At 40.5% G+C, this 19,894-nt stretch overlaps 1 protein-coding gene across 1 annotated transcript in view; it reads left to right on the top strand.

The window, feature by feature from the left end:
- Window positions 1-10,843, top strand: part of ADAMTS18 (ADAM metallopeptidase with thrombospondin type 1 motif 18) — a 79,512-nt gene extending 68,669 nt beyond the window's left edge. Inside the window, exons 19-23 of the mRNA XM_075715219.1 lie at window positions 2,133-2,337; window positions 4,658-4,849; window positions 5,221-5,433; window positions 6,867-7,014; window positions 10,728-10,843. Of these exons, the coding sequence (XP_075571334.1) occupies window positions 2,133-2,337; window positions 4,658-4,849; window positions 5,221-5,433; window positions 6,867-7,014; window positions 10,728-10,843 (874 nt within the window). The remainder of the gene's footprint in view (window positions 1-2,132; window positions 2,338-4,657; window positions 4,850-5,220; window positions 5,434-6,866; window positions 7,015-10,727) is intronic.
- Window positions 10,844-19,894: the final 9,051 nt, after the last annotated feature.

The following is a 19,894-nucleotide window of genomic DNA, read 5'->3' as shown; positions in this document are numbered from 1 at the left end:
ATCGGTACTGCACACTGTTGTTGTTGGATTTCAGAGCTGCCAAATCTGGTCATAATTATTTAGTTATTTGAGCTAATGAAAGATACTCTTGGATCACAGCCCAGATAATCTTGGAAAATGGCAGTTTACTAGAGGACATTAAAGTAAGTTTATTGCCCTCTCCTCTGTGAAGAGGGGAACTTTCTGGGCAGTTACAATGAATAAACTCTTAAAATGAACGCTTTTGGTTGCTCTACCAATCACTGTTGTCAGAAACATCAAGGCAAACTAATTAAAAGTTGTAAAATGGATTAAACCGGTACCTTTTTCCAGAAGTTTGTATTGCAATAGTCCAAATGTTTATAAATCAGACAAAAAGGAAATTTCTGATGTGTTCTGGAATTACGTAACTACTGACTTTTCACATTAATATTTCTTTGTCCTTAAATTAGTGCTTTTTACATTTCCCACTACTTTTGGCAGTTACTGAAGTTACTAGACTGAGCATTGGGATTTCTTCTATTCCCAAACGAATTTTTCCAAAATAGGCTTTTTATATATTTTTTACAAATTAAAATTAGCTTTGTTTTCAGGCAGATGTGAGCAGACAGGCAAATGGGATGCTGTTCATCTTTCACACAGTAAGAAAAGGAAAAAAAGCTTTCTTGTCATTAAAACTGTATGTAAGCAGTATTCCAGTGGTCACAGGGCTGATGCTGTGAGAAAAAGTGGAAGTAACATAGGCCGAGCAGTCGGATTTGAGACGAGAACCTTTTCTGTGGCGTAAATGACTAAAAATTTGTAAAGCTGCTGTTTTAAAACCTTTAGTTTACATTCAGTGCTGGGCCTTTGAATAAGAGTTCTCAACTTGAGTAATCATTTAGTCATTCATAATTTCCCTTGTTTCTTCACCTCTGTTTTCCTACCTAGTTGTTATTTATGGTCTTAACATAAGCCTTCAAGGACAGAGACACTTGTGGTATTGTTGTTGTATGTTTGCAAAGTGTTCCACAAAGGCTGGGGACCCACTCAGTGCTTCAATAACAGAAATACTGAGCAGCTATTGACATTTCGAAACTGAACTTATCCTAAGCAATTGGCAATAATATTTCAGACTTTGTATAGTTTCAGGGACATGATGCGTAACTGGAGCGTGCCTGTGACTGCATTATAGATTTGCCCAACAGCTTTTGCTGGTTAAATTTTCTCTGGTTTATTTAGATTCTACATCATCTGTCTGCCAAATGTATTAGTCTGAGGACATTTAAATCCTCCAGACACTAATGACAGGACTGCTGATTTTAGCAAGCAAGTTCTTTTTTGTGAATAGAGGCCAGTAAGGTTTGACATAAATACCACTGGACAGCACCACGCCAACATTTGTTGCCCTGTGCATCTACACACAAATGCATTGGGAGGTACACCCTCAGCTAAATTGGCCCCATTCTTTCCCTGCCGTGCCAGCTTTTCCCTTGTATCAGCTTAGGTGATTCTTCTTCCTCCCCCCTGTCTTCTGAGAGAGATGTGAAAAGGGAAAAATGTGACAACAAAGGGCAGAACTTTCCAATAATCGCATCTTACTGATTTACAGAACTCTCTCCATCTATCTGGCTTCTTCTTTTGGCCTCGGGTCTGTTAGTCTATTTGGAGATCTCTTCAGCAGCTAAAGTGAAAAAAGTGATCATCGTACCATTTCTTTAGAACAGATTTTTCTTTTCCTGTATTAGAGAGGTTTTTTTCAATTAAAAGCATAGATGTGGTTAAAAAGGAATGGTGATTTGTTAGCCAGACCCTTAGATCTTCTAGGTACTCCACCAGCCCTAATGGCATCATCTCTCTCAGACCCTGTGGAATTCCAGATTCCAGACTGGATTCGTAGGCAAGTTGGTTCTGGTAGATGAGAACTGTAAATATGTAATACTAGTTTTTCTCGTTGTGTGACTTATGTTTCATCCCTAGCAAAATGTTCCATGCTTTGAAGATGTATTATGTAGCTAAGGCTTTTTGATTGCTTGAGCAGGTATCAGTACATCAGGAGAGTAGGCTAAGCTAAGAATCCCTGAATAATTCACATTTGATAGGTGGCTCATATGTATTGATTTTATAAAGCTAATTGGACTCCTGTGTTTCTAACATACATTTTCTCCTATAAGCTGGTCAACAGGCGAATGGAGCGCATGCAGCAAATCTTGTGGAGGAGGGCAACAAAATCGTCTCATTCAGTGTGTCCAGAAAAGGGCTTTCCAAAGAGAGGAGGTCGTGGCCCATTCCCTGTGTCCTGTCAGCACCCCGACACAGGTGCAGATGTGCAACAGCCAGGACTGCCCACCTGAATGGAGCCCTGGCCTATGGTCTCAGGTAATTCAGAGAAACACTTATGGTTTTGTCTGCTGGCATAATGAAAATATTGCCAAAAACTCTGCTCAGAAAGAAGAATAGTGCAAACTTTGTGAAGATCAGTATTTTGCAAGTGTCTCTATTCATGAATATAATATGTAAACTATGTATATATTTTCACTGCCTTCCTAAGTGCTCAGAAAGAAGGGCTTGCCAGAAGTGGACACGTGGTATCCTTTTTGGTACATGCAAACGGATAATTTTTTCTGGTTTTGTAACTTAAGGCTCTATGAATTCTTCAAAGCCATTAACCCCCCTCTGAGATTACTTCCCACAGCAATATTAACTTTTCTCAGAGATGACAGGCAGTCAAGGAATGAAGAAATATTTGGGGTTAGAGTTGCATATTAATGCACACACATATGTGAATTGTGGGTTGATAAATTTGTGATTTACACGTTCACTAATCACTTCTGTGCTTTCGCCTTTGCTAGAGTAACTGTTCTACTGCAAGTAGAGTACTGCTGCAGTTAACTGCCATGAGGGGCACAAGGCCCCTGGGCAGGTTCCTGTGCGTGCACACCCTGCTTCACAAACCTGCGAACTGCCTGCCATTAAACCAGCCTGAGTTAAAAAATGCACACACGGTTACGCAAAACTCACCGCTGCTCGCTCTTTCACAACTGTTGCTGCTGGTGTGAGCCGTTAATGTAGGGATAAATGAAATACTGGGAAAGCTGGGGTTTAAGAGAGAGCTGACAGGAGTACGCTTATATCAAAAGGAGCTACATTATTTTTATTTTTCCATCTTCATTTAGTGAGATTCAAGGTGGATTTAAATTATTTAAATTTACTGAAAAATCCATTACTTCTGTGTACACTTCTTGGTACCGTTACTTTTTTAAGTGTTCAAGAACACCTTGACCTAAGCATTCCCAGCTGAGAAGCAGGCTCTAGAGGAGTGCCCTGTAGTGTACTATGACAGATGAGCAACTACTCAATAGTCCATTGGAACAGAGTAGTAACACTCAAAAAGAAACTTTTTCTTCCAGTGTACGTGAAGGAAACCTTAGTGTGGCAGGAGATTATAAAAAGCAGGTAGGATGATTAGATACTTAAAAAGGAAGAACAAACACATTCACGCTTTCAAACTTTCCTTCCTCTAAAATAATAAAACAATAAAAAAATCGATTTTCCTCCTCTTTAGGAGGTGTACATTTCAAGTTAGGATTTTCAAATAAACCTATGAAAATTAAGTTTGCAAGTCCTGTGGAAATGTAGTGAACGGGCCTATTGAACAAGTTAGTAAAGATTTTAAGATTCAGCTGAAAGCTGTTATAACACAGGCTCAAAGGAGTTAAAAGGAAAAAAAATGCAAAATATGCAGCCTCTCTACACAAATCAGAATAATGTTAAATGAAAGCAGTTTTGTGTTTGTTTGGGGGAAAGATTAAAACCACAGATATTCAGCATGCATGTATTTCTGTTGCATCCTCAGTACAAGTCTGCTTTCACAAAATCTTTTTAACATTTGTGATGTAATCCAGATAGCGATAGTGCAGGATTCTGCCTTGGAATGTGCCCCTTAATTATTAGTAAAAAGAAGAACAATTAGAAGAGGATGCAACAAGTTAGAAAGCTGGCAGCATTATTTCACGGCTGTTTATTTCTTCATTTCATCATGGCTTGTCTGTGCATTTTGTTGTATGCTGAGGCAATGAAAACTATAGAACGTCTTTTCAACTCAACCACGGTTCAGCAATGCCTGTTTACTCACTGGTGACTTGTCCTAAGCTTCAGTTGTAATCTTGGCTATTAAAATATCTTTGGTCAAACTTTTAACCATTGTCTGTATCAGATTCTGTCTTGTAGTGAGATTAATTTGGTGAAGGAGTTATGTATAGATTCCCTGGGTAGTTTTCTCTGCCTCTATCTCATCCCTCTAGGCCAAGGTGAGGACAAAATAACAAATAGCTGAGAACATCTTGCTGTGGGAGATTTTGAGATGGGAGGTTAGGACCAGCTTTCAACTGTGCTATCCAGGGACAAAAGCATTTTGCTCACAATTCCAACTTTCCTCATCTACGGAAGAGAGATATTACTTATCTGTCCTACATGGGGGCTGTAAGAGGCCGTAGTTTACATTAAGAAAGCACTTAGAACAATGTTTTAGAAGTGACATACAGATGTTACTGTTACTTATTTACCAATAGAATTTCAAGTTTACTTATAATGGCAGCAACGCAGCACATTAACCATGGTTTCCATGCTCTGCTGTACAATACAAATAATGCCAATTTTCATTTCCTCTAGTTCAAATGAATATTTCTTTCCATCACAGTGCTCCAAGACTTGTGGGAGAGGTGTTAAGAAACGGGATGTCTACTGCAAAAGTACTGGTTCTCCCAAGGTTAAAATCTTGCCTGAAAGTATGTGCAGCAGAGACCATAAACCTGAATCCCAGCAGACCTGCGTGCTAGGACGCTGCCCCAAAAATGACCGACTCCAGTGGGTGATTTCTTCCTGGAGTGAGGTAAAGTGGTGCACTTACATGGCTCACTGTCTTCCTTCGCTGCTCTTGGAAACGTTGACTCAGGGACATGCACGGACCATGTAGGGGAGAGAAAGCTGAGCTGTCATTTGAAAATCAGGTGCTGTAGGCACTGTATAGCCACTATAAAAACATCCAGATGTAGTTAGATGTACCCTGCTGTCTTTGTTTTTCAGGACTTTCACTGATGTGGGTTCATACTTCAGTTTACGCATTGCGGAACATGGTCTTTGTGGTTTTAGTTATATAATGCTTTTGTAGTTTTGCATAATTTGGGGTCTCTTGCACATAGGACATTCTCCTTTATCTGACTGTGTTTCTGTAGATTTAAAAGGTGTACTTTGCCTTTGCAGTGCTCAGCCTCCTGTGGCCCAGGTGTACAAAAGCGAGAACTAAAATGCGGTGAGAAAAGCATCCACGGGAAATTGATCACCTTTCCTCAGAGGAGATGTAGAAACATCAAGAAACCAAACACTGACCTGGAAGAAGCTTGTAACAATGGAGCCTGTCCATCACAAACGTCGTATAACATGGTGTCTGGCTGGTATTCCTCACCCTGGCAGCAGGTAGGAATGGGAAACTTTCTCACCTCTCTCTCTCCCTGTCCCAGCTAGCACTCTTTCTGCAGCACTATTTCATGTCTTGGCTTTTACGGCATTTACAAAAGGAGCAAGTTTCCCTATGCAGTACCTCAAGTAGCATCCCCTACTGCTTTTTGCTACACAGCGTTAAAGAATAAAACAACTGCAATGTGACTGCTGACTCTTGGCCGGTGTATCCACCGCAGTTAGAAGGTGAGGTTGCAGTGCTGGGCTAAGACAGCACCAAACCTAGAAAAGCCATGGTATCATATGCCATGGAGTGGACGCTAGCTGGAGTGACACAAACACCTGGCGGGCGTAAAACGCTGAAGACCGCACCAGTGTGACTTTAGGGCAATGTAAGTCCAAGCTACCTAGATTAAAGCTAGCTCCAGTCTCACATTGTGCTGTAGCCAAACGTCCGATTGCGTGGAGGAGGTATCTCCAGTACTAACAGTCCCCAGGTGTCTCCTGCACGTAGCCATTCCCTAAAGAAGGTCGCACCACTCAGCCACTGAAACATGATGCAGCTGGTCCATGCCCATCATGGACTTTGCTGCAGCTCACTTCCTTGTCCTGAAACTGTCACCTAAAAATGTTATTCATACTCGAGAGGCACTACATTCCACGCTCATTTTCCAGTGCTTTCTTCTCAGTCTTCTTCGAACTGCACTGTGGTTGAACTATTACATATCTATAAGCACAATGCATTTGAGCATCTGCACAGATTGCCTGGAATTCCCTAAATACTATGATTAATTATGGGATCAGTCTGTATTTGTTTCTACATTCTTGCAAACAAGCTTCTGTATTTCTGGAACTTATCTACTTTATGAGTCACATATCAATGAGACACACACTCATTTAATAACATTTACATGAAACAATGTATGCCTGACAATTGTAATCAGATGAAAATGATCACATTTATCTTAAAGACAACTTTTCATGAAACACATACAAGTAAAAGGCTTATTCATTTAAAAATACTTCATAGATCTTCCTGCAAACGCATAGTGCTTTTCCCCAGATACTGCCATAATTATGGTTCCAATGGGAGTTTTACCTCTGTTCAGACAGGAGGATTGGGCCCAGAGGCTCAGAGTTCAAAAGAAATCAGTGCAGACAATCAGGAACAGGTTCTCTAAAATGTTCAGTTTCTGTCTCGATGCCTAAGTAAGGAACCGGATTTTCAGCTGAGTCCTTAAATAACCAAACTTTTGGAAGGGAGAACAGATGCACACATCTTTGAAAAGCTGGTCCTGATGGGGGTTGCTGAACAGCAAGACATCCGATCCTGACCTCTCTCTCTTTGAAAGTCTCATCCAAAGCCCTTGGAAGTCACTCCTTTGGCTTTCATGGGCTCCCAGAGAGTCTCTGTAATGAAAGACGGCTTGTACTTTCTTTCCTCTCTGCAGTGTACAGTAACATGTGGAGGGGGAGTGCAAACCCGGAGCGTACAGTGCCTGCGCCACGGAAGACCAGCTTCAGGGTGCTTGCCCCATCAGAAACCAGCTGTCCTGAGAGCTTGCAATACTAATTTCTGCCCCGTCCCTGTGAAAAGAGGTAAAACTCAGCTCTACACGCTGCAGCAGGGGTGGTTGCTTAGAAGTTTATATCCAGCAAAAATCACCTTTTCCAGTTACACCCACTGAAGATTAGTATTTGGCGTGTTCTTTCATAAATGAATTTTTCTCAGACTTTCCAGCTTTACATTTACTCTCTGATACTACAGCATCTCTCTTCTCAAAGTGAACCCGCTTAAAGCAGACTTGAGAGTATAAGTGAGACAGGAGATTTTAAAAACAAATGTATGTCAAAAAGATTTTAAAAACAAATGTGTGTCAAAAAGTTATGCCATTTGGTTCTGAGCTGCATCTTTATACTACCTTGTTGAATAAAACAGAAGCGTTCCTATGCTGGTACTGTTTTATGATAAAAAATAGCAACTTTTGAATGAAGCAATAAGAACTTGCCATTTATTTTTAGTCTTTTGAAGTCTGCCCAAGCTTTAGGTTGCACCCATATCCTGGGAGCCCAAAAATGCTTTGTCTACAATGTACTTTCTTTTCTTACTGCTTCTGATCAGTGTATCGTGTGCAGTCAGGGAACATGAAGTCAAGCTCTGTCCCTACTTGTGTAACTACTGTATCCCGCTCCACCTCTTCAGTGTGTTTTGCAATTCTAGAGGAGCAGGAGGAGCAAGAGGGTTTGTGTCACTCTGAACGATGGAAGGGGAATTCTCTCAGAATGACTACAGGGAAGAGAGAGGTACATTAGTCCCATCCCAGCTACTTGCTTACAAGCTGGTTACAGTTTGGGACTCGTAACTGCAGGGAAAAAGCTCATGGAGGTCCAGGTTTGTCCCATATAACGCTAGTTACCTAGGTATGCTAAAGCACTTTAAATGTTAACTTTCAAAATACCATACATTAACTGTCTTGTTCCCATTTTAAAACTGGGAGGTGAAAGTAACCTCTATAAAACTTAGGCCAGATTGCAAGAGAAATGCGGTAGAAGAGTTGGGAACAAAGGTCAAGCTCTGCCCCTGCATCTTGCAAATTGACATTAGCCAACCACCCTTCCCGCCCGTACCGATTCCTGGCGTTCTGCGCACAGAAACCCTGTAAACCCAGTGATATCTTAACGGACCGTTCTACTGCATCAGCTCAGGACATGCACAGCGCCAAACTGATAGATCAGGGGGCCTGAACCCACACAAGGATATATAGATGAAATGGTCCGAAAAGGGCTAAGTAAGTAGTTCTGCTGGTTTTATAAGTAAATGTTCTTAACACTTCAAATGCTAATTAACCTTCCTAAAATGTTGTGCTGTACTTCTCTGTCCTTCTCTGCCACGATACAGCAAGCACTTTTCTTTCACCCCTACCTTCCTCTGCTGTATTTCATGTCTGGAGTAATGTCTGTTATTAATTTTGCACTTGGCCTGTTTCTCTGTCTCCTCAACATCTGCAGGAGCCCTTTCCCCTTTATTATAACTAGGTCGTCAGGCTCTAGAGATCAATTATCTCTTCACTGCTCTCTAACTTTCTGTCCAAACCAGCAAAGAGAGAGGGAACCAGCTGTGCTGGAATCACATTGAAGGAAATCAGTCTCTCTTGTCAGCCATGCAGCTCCAGCTCAGTGATCACAGTCAAGAAATTAATGTTTCAGGGAGAGTTTACACACTTTCCTAGACAAACTGGGTCATTCCCATCCCTCTGTTAGATGCAGTTACGGTCACCATAACTCGTAGTAAATCCAACCGCTTAAAATGAATGAAAATTTAAACAACATATGAATACTTGAGTAAACAGAAATAAGGAACTGACATCCTGATCCACATCCATTGAAGTTTGTGAGAGTCTTTGTGTTCATTCCAGTGGTCTTTGGATTAGGTCCCAAGAGTAAAGTTTTCGGCCGTACCTCTGTAATGTTAGCATTGCACTCCGATCTTCAGAAGGGGTATAAAGATTTATTAACATGGCCTCCTCAGTGCTTATAAATTTTTTTTAAAATGGTAATTTGTAATTTTTGAAAATTTACCCTCCCATGGCAGGAAAGCTTCTTCCTGACTTACTCAGAACAGCTTTCCTCACTTTGTGCCATGGATGTTTTTCATCTGTTGTCTGCTTTGTGTCCTCCCAGCGGCAAATTCTGTCTGGTGGACAGTAGGTGAAGTAACGTGAAAGCTGGTCCTGGAGTCCCACGTTCATCCTGCTGACACCCAGTTAAGAATGGGAGGGCAGTGCTGCGGAGTGGGAAGGCTCAGTTTGGTACTGAGCTTCCTAGTTCCTGGACAACTCTTTGTTCAAGGACAGTATTTTCTTTACATAACATTAGCATTTACAGACAGGCTTATGTTTTTAAAAACTGAGGAATAAAATGGCATCTTTTAAAAAGATAATTATTATTAAATTATTTTCTTATTCATTCAAATACATTTGAGGGTGATAAAGGTATACAAAATCACCTTTGCCGTCATATCAAAGGGAATCAAAAAAAGCGAAGTGGTGACTAATCAAAAGAATGTCCCTGTAGAGAGATGGAGATGGCTCCCGGCCCACAGAATATGAAGAAGTTGTCTGTGCTATGTGAGGGAGCGTTTATCTTCCGTGACTCAGCTTAGCTGATCGGAGAACGCAGACAACGGTGGCTAGATTTTTCTTCACTGTCTCCTTGTAAATTCCTTTTATTGACCATGTAAACAGTAGTTCTGAGAGTCGAATGGAATCTTTTCCCATGCTCACAGGAGATTTCAGTTTAGCTATAAATTTTGCTAAACCTCATTTAAATGTCTTACTGCTCTCTCAGACATGGTGAATTTGTTTATAAATCATCCATATGAATCATCACTCTGCTCTTTTAAAGAAACATAAAGCATCCACTACAAACTGTAGAAAGGAGCGGCTATGAAATGTTTTTAAAGCAACTAGGCTGTGTGTATAAATGATCTGCACATAAATTCAAGTGAAATAAAATCTTAATTGAAAAATACAGTTTATTTGTATTTGTAATTAAAAGCTGGGCTTTTCAGTACTAAGCATTGTCAGCCTGTCTCTTTTCCCATTGCAATTAATTAAGATTTCACCAACATGGCACAGTTGAAGTCCAAAAAGCCTGATTCATGCCCCCTAACTAAAGTGTTTAAGAGAGACTTCTCAGGCTCCCTGCATAGTCAAACAGAGGGAAATAAGTCCCTCTAGAAAGTGCTGGAACGCAAACACAGAGCAGAGCACTTCGTGCACAGAGTAGGGTCCATGCATTCAGATTTCCGTGCATTCTGTGTGTACATGCAGATACACTCAAAGCTGACGCTACTGTGAGGTGCAGGTAAACTCCAGGTGATGTTGATGGCAACAAGCAATCGGCATCAAGCATGGAGCAGGCTCAGCTGTACAAACACCTGGCTTTAGAACAACATTTGTAATCAGAGGTGAAAACACAGATGACTTTTTTAATCCTCTACAGTAGAACGTCCTCCTGTTTTCCTGAACTTCAAAGTGTGCTCTAAATTTTTCAATTCCTTTAGCCTCTGACCCTCCTATTATATTAGCGCTATCTCTATCAAATGAATAAATTTCATCTCTGAACAAATTTCATCTCTTAACAAATTAAAAAAGAACCTAGTATTTTTGAGATGAAAGTTCATGGTTCCTCTTCTTTGAATTAAGTCACCCATCATGTTTTTAATATTACCAAATGCATATAAGTGTTGCCTGACTTGTAGACTTGCTAGAACCCGGTCTTACCATATTGCTTGGATTCCTCTCCTTCAGATGATCCTTCTTGTGTGGATTTCTTCACTTGGTGTCATCTGGTACCCCAGCATGGTGTCTGTAACCACAAATTTTATGGCAAGCAATGTTGTAAATCATGCACGAAGAAGAATTGATAGCAGCGTGTTATCTGAACCCTTCAGTGAAAGGATTGTCGTCTTCAATTTATCTTGGAATTAACTTTGCTTTGAGGCAAGACATGGTGCCACAGAAACCACTGATGGAAGAGACATTTGTTCTAAGGGAATGCCTGAGGTACAGTAATTGTGGGATATATGTTGAAAAAGGAATGGTTCGTTCTTTTTTTTTCTTTATTTGCTGACCTCACTAAAGTACAGGGTACTATGGATCACTTGAACACTGAGACTCGAGGGGCAGTTCTTCTTTCTTTGAGTGTCATTTTGCACTGTCTTATGTTATGAGGAAGAAATTAAGGCAAGGAAGCCTTTGCTGGCTAATTTACCAGAATGCAAAGCAGAAGAGATTGGGAGCTCGAGGAGGAAGGTTACAGCATGGCAGCAGGACAGATCCCGCTATCAGAAGCATTTCCTTTCATATTTGTTTATGATGCTATCGTCCCAGGGTAAGGAGGCTGTTTACTGCCACTTTCACAGACAGACATTCAAACGGCTGTTGTTGGGAGAATGCAGCGTCACACCTGTGACCACAAGAAGTAAATAGTGCACTACAAAGATATATGGTGCTTCTCTTTTAGACTTGCTGCTGGAAAAGCAAGTTTTGCATCATGCTAATGTTTTTATTGTTTTGAAGAATTCGTTTTCTGCTTTGTGTAGAAACTCAGAGGTGGTAAACTAGTAACTTGAAATGTATTCCTAGAAATATTCAGCGTTAGAATATTTGGACTTTAAATATCGCTGTGTTACAAGTAAAATAGAATTTCATATTTCAACTAACTCAAGGAACTCAGATTTATTGTGCTCAATGGTTATGTTTTCAACTTTCTATGCTCATTAGATAATCTAATTTTAAAATTTAAACTTGATATTTTAAAGTAGTTTTTTTCAGAAGCTAGGTTGTTTGAATGCTAAGATACTGAAGAATGTCTTCCTTTTAATCTCAAATCTCTCTGCAAATTTTGATTCATCCGTTACCCAAAGGAAATAACAAGAATAGCAGAGCCCATTAATTCATGCTAACCTTCTCTAAATAGTTATTTATTCACACAGGCTATATGAAAAAAAACTGAAAAAGAGAAGTGGATGATTTACTCTAACCAAATAAAAGTCAATTCTATTTTTATATATTCTCCTAATACTTTTATTTAGTTCAGAATCCACCAGCAAACAAACAAAATGTAAACATAATGCCATTTGTAAACGTTCGGTATCGAGATGTTTGGTGACACTATACATCCAGTGGTACAATTTTAAAAATTTCTGCATTGAACAAATACCCAACCTATTTGCCAAACCCATTCTGAGACAGAGCTGTGTTCTACTGTAATTTTCTGGGGAGCGCCTTTGAGGGACATATTTATCTAATTCCACCCAATCCCACAACTTCGTTTGATGAATGTAGTTCAGTTTTACTGTTTTTTTTAAAGTATCGTTTCAGTGTAAGATTAGCCAGCTCAGCACTAATGCCAGACAGTGGTCACTTAAAATTAGCAGTTCCTTTTGCAACAATTTAAATTAAAAACATGTATTCTCTGATACTTTAAGAAATGATGATTGGAAACATATCTCAACCTACACCGCTCTGTCTTGATATTGGTCATTGTGTAATTATAACCTTTTTTCTAGGAAAAACTACAAGATTTTTGGGGTTTTTTTTTAATAATTGTGTCCTTTTTATTATTTGATGTAAAATAATTAATTTATTAATGCATAGCTTTTCCTTTATATTTCTTTGCTCACTTCCTTAAGTGACAACTGAGGAAAGAAAATGGTAGTGTCACAAAGTATGAATTATGGTGTAAAAAAAAAAAAAAGGCAAAAAATATAAGTGTAATATTTAATTATTTTATAAGCTTTGTAATAAAGTACTCTCACTGTTTCATTATATTTGGAATTGTAAAATTCATGAATAAAATATGGAGGTTATAAGTAAATACCAAGTAATATAAGTAGTGTACGCATTCATTTGCATTTGTCTTGATTGTCCCGCAGTGTCTTTAAGTCAAACCCTATCCTGTTTTCATCTGTTCTGTAACTGGCTCATGTCTGTGACTCTGAGCCCATGCCAGTTCAGGGGGGTAGCGACAAATCTGCCCAGAAGACAAGGCTGTTCTTTGGGGCAGTGGAAATTTAGCCACCATAGCTAAGTCTGACCTCTGCCTAAGCATGCCCCTACCGTTCGGGTCTTGTCTGGGTTAATATTGGCGGGGAACCCTCAGAACACTGGATTTGAGTGTTAACAAGCCATTATGATGAATGGGATGGAGGTCATTCCGTCAAGGCACTCAAAGTCAGGCGTATGTGCTAAGGTCATGTGAAACTTCTCTACTTTTGAAGGTCCCATTATACTGGCGAGTGAGGAATGCGCGACTCGTTATTCAACAGAGTGAATATATTGTAGTTGCCTTTTAAGAGCAGAAGATGTTTCTCATTTGAATGACTACCCTACCAGCGAAGCAGCTGGCTTGGATTGTGCCCGTTTCAGGCACAAAAAGACAAAACTTCATGGTTTTATTTTCCTAACAACACAAAAGCTAAAATACACAAAAATACAGGTGCCCCCCTACGTGCAAGACAAAACTGACCTATTGCTTCCCTCACCCAAGACAGCGGAAACTTTTCTATCACAGACCCAGCACGATTCTTCCCCACATGCATTCATCTGCAAGGTGGTTTGCAAGATAAGAAGCCTCATTCAACACAGCATTAGGTTTTCCAGCCTCTCCCATCTGCCTGGGGATACTTTTATTTAAAAAAAAAATGACTCAGCTAATAAGTTTCCAAGCCAATCCCTAGTAGGGACTACATTGATTCACTGCATCATTTTTTATATATATATTCTCTAACATATATTTGCCACTTTTCCCTGTTCTCTGACAGCAGCAAGCTATACAGAGCATTTTTGATAGGAAATACTGCGCATGCTTCTGAATTACAGTATAATCTAGCAGGCGATAACAAGCAATAGATCGGTCTGCTCCTGAAAGGTTCCCAGCAAGCGCTCTTTTGAACATGATTTGGACTTGTGATTTAAATAATTAATATGCCCACACAAGAATACCGACACTAAACTGCTTTGTGTTCTGGGCTAGAACTTGGAATTAAAATGAACCGACAGTTGTCAGTGAATTAGTGTTGGAGATGGATGTTGAAAGAGAAAATATTGCATAAAGATGTGCTATTGTGTGGTTGGATCAACCCCAAGTCCACAACTGTTTTACTGCTGAGCCCTTACAACGATATTTGGTATACAAAGCTTGGCAGTTTTCTAGAAGTATATTGCTGCAAGGCTCACTTTATAAAGCAGAATGGGGTCTTTTCACAAAGGAATAGCTCCATTTCCTGTAGTCGGGTTTCATCACTCAGGTAAAGGATGCATCTGCCTAAAACTCAAAAAGATATTTAATGAATGGCTTGATTGTGTAAATCAAACTGAACTATCTCGGATGCCCAGAAGACATGAAATGTTGGAGACAGATGAACGTTTCGCTGCATGTGGTTTTATGGTAACATGATCCACATCCCATATTTCCTTTATTTTTCAGCAAATCCTATTCAAAAGCATCAATATAATAAATTAACATTATTATTTCTATTGTAATAGAAATCCAACCCTACTGAGTCACTGGGATCCCATTGTGTGCAACACTGTATACATGTCACGAATGGCTTACAGTCCTGAGTGTAAGCAAGAAACAATGGGAAAAGAACATGTTAACAGCGAGTTCATTGTGATTAGGGGAAAAAGCGTTGCTCGTGGCTCACTGTCGGTCTGCAGAACACGTCAGAGGCAGCTCCATGCAGATAAGATCTGAAAGAGCAGTACTGAGGAACTTTATCTTGACTCTGTTTTGAAAGCGAACGCCGAGCATTGCCAAGGTCTGAGAGGACAGTAGAGGGGAAAGGCAGTAGGGAAGCTGGGATACAGTGGAACAAATCAAAACCGAGGTGTGTTCAATGTCGAGTCCTAAGCAAGATAGTGACTATCACGAGAGGAAAGCAATACATATGAACCATTCAAACTGTTAGCCTGGCAGTTATCAGGAACTGCAGAGATGTGAGTTTTTGGCAAGGCAGTAAGCCTTCTTTCCATCAAAAAAAAGTTATGAAATAAGGAGATGCAGCTGCTAGAAAATGCCTTAAATTCCTCCCCAGCCAATATTGTATGAACATCAGCCAAATCAAGCTGACCTTCCTGTCTACTTCCTACAGAGCGTGCACCACTATCATAGATATTCTTCATCCCTTCATCCCCTGTCTTCAGAACAAATCCGGGTCTGGGCTGGGCTGGAACATGTCCTTCAATGTCTATCACATTCCGGAGCTCTTCACCTTGCAGCTTACAAATAACACTTGCTTCCCACAGCCCGGCAGCGGGGCCGTACCGATTCTCAGGCTTGCACTGCAGACGATGCAGATGCGGGTTGCTGCTCACAGCATTTGTATTGCATTGCCCACGAGCAGTCATTGCCTCTGCCCTGCGTAGAGGGAATCAGAAGCACACCCTGGCCCGAAGCGCTTGCCTTCTAACAGCCAAGACACACCAGGCAGGGCTAAGGGGAGTAGTGCACTCATTTTCCGTGAGAGATACCAGGGCGAAAACAGCCTGAATGTCCCAGCCAGGCTGGACTAGAGACAAAACCTGAATTTCTCAATCACAATGCAATGCAGTAACGTCAAAACCAGTTTTCCTCATGCTCCCTGAAGAAAAGCATCTATCATGGGACCTTTGTGTCAAACTACTAGATATTTTATATACTTTGTGTTCAATAATAAGTATTCAATCATGAACAGAATGCGTTTTAATTTCTGGATTCTGCCAATGGAGGCAGGAACCTTCAGCTAAGCCCCAACTTCCACGCTTAGTTTCTAAGCATTAGGTCAAGCTATTGTCACCATAAGTTTCAGCCTTAACACTGTTGTGTGCCTACTGCAACTTAAGATAGCCCTTGAGCATCCCTTAAATGACTTGGGCTGCCAAACATTAATTTATTATGCTCTGTTGTGATAATGTTCACTAATCCTTTCATAGTAACATAGGAGAGCTGACACAAAAGCTCATTCAAAAAGAATATAAAAGGATTTATAATGGAAATGTTTACTCATGAAGTTCTTGCCTATGGAAAGCAAAGAGATTTCAGAGAAAAGCATACACAAGAACTCCCACTTTGGGATCTTCACCTTGTCGTATCACCACAATATCTGAATCAGGTCTGTCTAACAGGAGAAACTGAAGGCATTCTCCCCAAAGCAAGCATCCTCTGCCAACGCTCCTGTGCTTCCATGGAAATAATGGCCCTCTACTAGCTCTATTTAGATTATAGTTGAAGAGATTCCGGGTATCTGCAGAATCCAAGAGTTGTTCTTGTACGAAATACTTAATCCTAACTACAATGCCCTTTCTGACCAACTGTCATAGCTCTGTTAGCACGGTAATGTACTGCGGCCACCCTGATTCCTCACCTCGGGCACTGCAGGACACCGCAGTGATACCCGGGATTCCTGCAGGGCTCAAGCAGAGGGGGGCACCTGAACACAGAAGTGGCAACGTTTTCCTTCCATAAGGAAAGATGAGAGAAAACGCCATTAATGTTCTCCCTGGATGCGGTTATGACTTGTCTCACAGGAAAAGCCATGCTGGTGCAATGTGTTCCCCAGAGCACCAGAACTCACATTTCCACATTGTATATTCAACGTAACTGTTGAGCAAGTCAAAAGCAATTGAGGTCTCCATTTCCTCAAAATGCACCACCAGAAAATGATTTTTATAAGCTACTAAACAAAATATTTTGTGGCTTTCATTTTTGGGGGCTTTTGATAGCTGAAATATAACTCTTGATTGAAAAAGACAGAATAAGCTTGCTATGTATATTTTTAATATCCAAACAGATCACCTCACTGATTTTTTCCCCAAATTATATAAATAGGTAAGTTCTGCAGAAAGTGCTCATAGATTATTCATTGTATATGATATGTCACTGTTTATCCACAGGAGCTGAATAAGACGTTTCAATATACAAACCATTATTTCACTCTCCACAAAAAGATACTCTACTTCCACGTCCATTAAAGGAATTTTAACTTTCAAAGAATTTACTTTAACTGTACAGCACCCTCCATTGATAGGTAATATTTTAACTGGATGAGAACATTTCATTTCTAGCCAGAGATATTGCCTGTCAGCAGAAAGTTCATCAGCTCAGACTTTGTAAAAATACACTACAAATGCCAAGTTGCCCAGAACTACCATGACTTACTCATTCTTGTCTTTGCTGGTGCGTGGGGAAAAGTCAACCAGCACAGACAATAACAGGCTGTAAACACAGCTCTCTCCATTTAAATATAGTACATACTTCTTCAAACTGTTATCATTTACCACAATTTAATTTTGAGGGTTTTGGTGTCCACTTCCAAAATACTAGTTGCAAAACCAAAATTGTATATAAACACACTGGAACATCTAATTTGAAAAGCATTCAGCTATTGAGTGAGACCGTCAGATGGTATATGGGCTACTGTGATATACATCTACCATATTACATGTTCTGAACTTGAATTGGCGTTGCGTCTTGTGGCCAGTTAACATCTAATGCTGACTTCTTTTTTTTTGTTTCTCAATTGCAATGGAACTTGTCATGAGAATCATGAACTCGTTATAAGCATATTTTTCAGATAAGCATACAGCTTGCTCAAGTGTCAGAGTCTACTAATCTCTAGCTAGACTAGACTTCTGTTACATTAGCCACATTGATTCAAGAGCGTACCAGTGCAACTCGCAGGTAGCCTATATAAAACACTTAACTCACTAAGACACATTTAACATCTGGCACACTCATCAGCTATTTTATTTATTCCTTAGCACAGTGATTCTACCCTAGAGCTTACACATTTCTGAGAATCCTGCTGGGTTCCACCTGTCGTATTGCTGTTTGTAAGGCAGAGCTAAAGCCTCCATGCCTCCCTGCCGCAGTGCAGCGTTGCAGGTTGGTTGTGAGCACTGGTGAAAAAACTTCATCTGGGCTAAGGAGCTGAGAAGCCAGGAGTTCACAGAACTGCTTGTGTAACAGGTGAGGGTTGATGCCAGAGCTATAAATTAAAGTTTGGGATTACAGGGCTTCTGAGCTTTGACCTGTTGCGATCAACAACTGTGAGGCTGAAGGGAGGCCAGACTGACTTGTGTTTGCTGCAGTGTTTGCATCGCATTGAATGTGACCCACTCTTCAGTGTTTCTGCTGGTCTTCAGCAGGGACCCGGAATGGGTTTTTCATCTTGAAGTGTAACTTGGACACACAAAATAGAAGGGAATCTGTCTTCTGACTGACAAAAAGCAGAGACGAGATACCGTACAGGATTTGCTGACAGTCTCTTGTTCTTGGCTGAGTGACTTGCTCACTCTTCTTTAACACCCAACGCTAAATCTATGGTCAAGAAGGAAGACTTTTTCTCACCCAGTGAAGATCATCTGGACATTTTCAAGTACATTCCTAGTATGATTACACATATTTTAACCACTTCTACAATCTTCCTGTGAATTACCAGGTTTCGAACCTTTGACCTTTTCTTTCAAGTCTGCTATAAGGTGGTAAATAGTGTTTTTGCAACTTCTTGTACTTGCACTGGGGAAGGAAGGGGGAAGGGGAACAGAAGAGCAGACGCTCTTTCGGTTCATTCTGGACTCTACACCTATGACATAGCAGTGTGTTGTAGTCAGAGACTGGGTTTGACAAAACATGTGATCACTTCCAGCCCTTTGACCACCTCTCCTCTAGCTCACTGTATCCACTATCCCCTCTTTGATTAGTTAAATGGTTAATTTTATTTAGGCACAGCTCACACCTCATGCCTACATGAAGGCAAGCGCAATGGGGCCCTCATGTTGACTGGTACTGATAACAGCACTGATCTGCCGAGAGATCGTGACTTAAAGGGAGATTAAAGGTCATCGTCTTCTTTTAGGTCACAGTAGAGATTCCTCTAACAAGGTCAATTTTAGAATCTGCCACCCAAACTCTTCTTATCCACATATATACAATATATACATATAGTTTTCCAGGCTGTTAATCTAGCTCTTTTTTTTATATAAGGAACTTAATTAAGGTGCCAAAAACCCCAACCTATTTCATATATGCTATGACTTCAGGAAACAGCCAGGGTAAAGTTGTTCCCCAGCTTCCTAGATTACACAATCACACTTTGCCCAGGGACAGAGTACTTCAAGGACTGGGTTATTCTTGGTGCTGGCTTTTGTAAATGCTCTTCTCTGAACTTCTCATTAACCTTCTGAACCTTATGCCCACTGGATGGATCCCAGCCAGCATCCTTCAACTACCAAAGGACTCTCTGAAAGGAAAGTTTACACCTCGGTTTCCAAATTGTGTGACTGTGGCATACTAACTGCATAGAAGAAGGCGGCAAACAGTGGATTTGCCTTTTTAAAAACAGCAGTTGATTAAAAAATAAAGTACCGATAATGTGAGAATCATACAGTCCTGAAACCTTCAGACATTTTGGCACATAGCTCTGTCTCTCTCGGACAATTGCATCGCCTTTTTCACTGCTTCTCTCCTCCTGTTCCAAAGCTCCCCCCTGAAGCCATTGGGGGGTGGGGAGCAGAGCGGGTTGTGAAGTGTCTTGGGATAATCCACTTTGACAGGGAACTGTGCTGATTAAAAGTTATGGCTTTGGAACAGTAAAGCTCCCACTGCTGTCCATGTACAAGTTGCTGCTTTCTATTTAGACCTTAACAGTCACATCTAATCAAGAGAAAATAAGGACGTTTTTATGAATTCCATGAGAAAAATTCCCCTCAGGTGTAGGTTGCAGGGTTTGATCAGCTCCAGTATCATGTTTTAGCATTTCATATTAATCCTGCAGATTCTGAGCCAAGAATGCTAGCTTTCATACTCGCCTGACGGCCAGGCAAAAACACTTTGGCAATTTGTTATTATTCCAGCTAAACTTGCAATATGCAAATTAAGATTTATGGCAAATGAGGGCTTAAAACTATGCATTTATCTTCACGTGGAAAAG

Source organism: Pelecanus crispus, chromosome 8, assembly GCF_030463565.1.
Source record: "Pelecanus crispus isolate bPelCri1 chromosome 8, bPelCri1.pri, whole genome shotgun sequence".
In the NCBI taxonomy this organism is placed as follows: domain Eukaryota; kingdom Metazoa; phylum Chordata; class Aves; order Pelecaniformes; family Pelecanidae; genus Pelecanus; species Pelecanus crispus.
The sequence above is the reverse complement of the archived record's forward strand: the minus strand, read 5'-3'. Positions and strand labels throughout refer to the sequence as shown.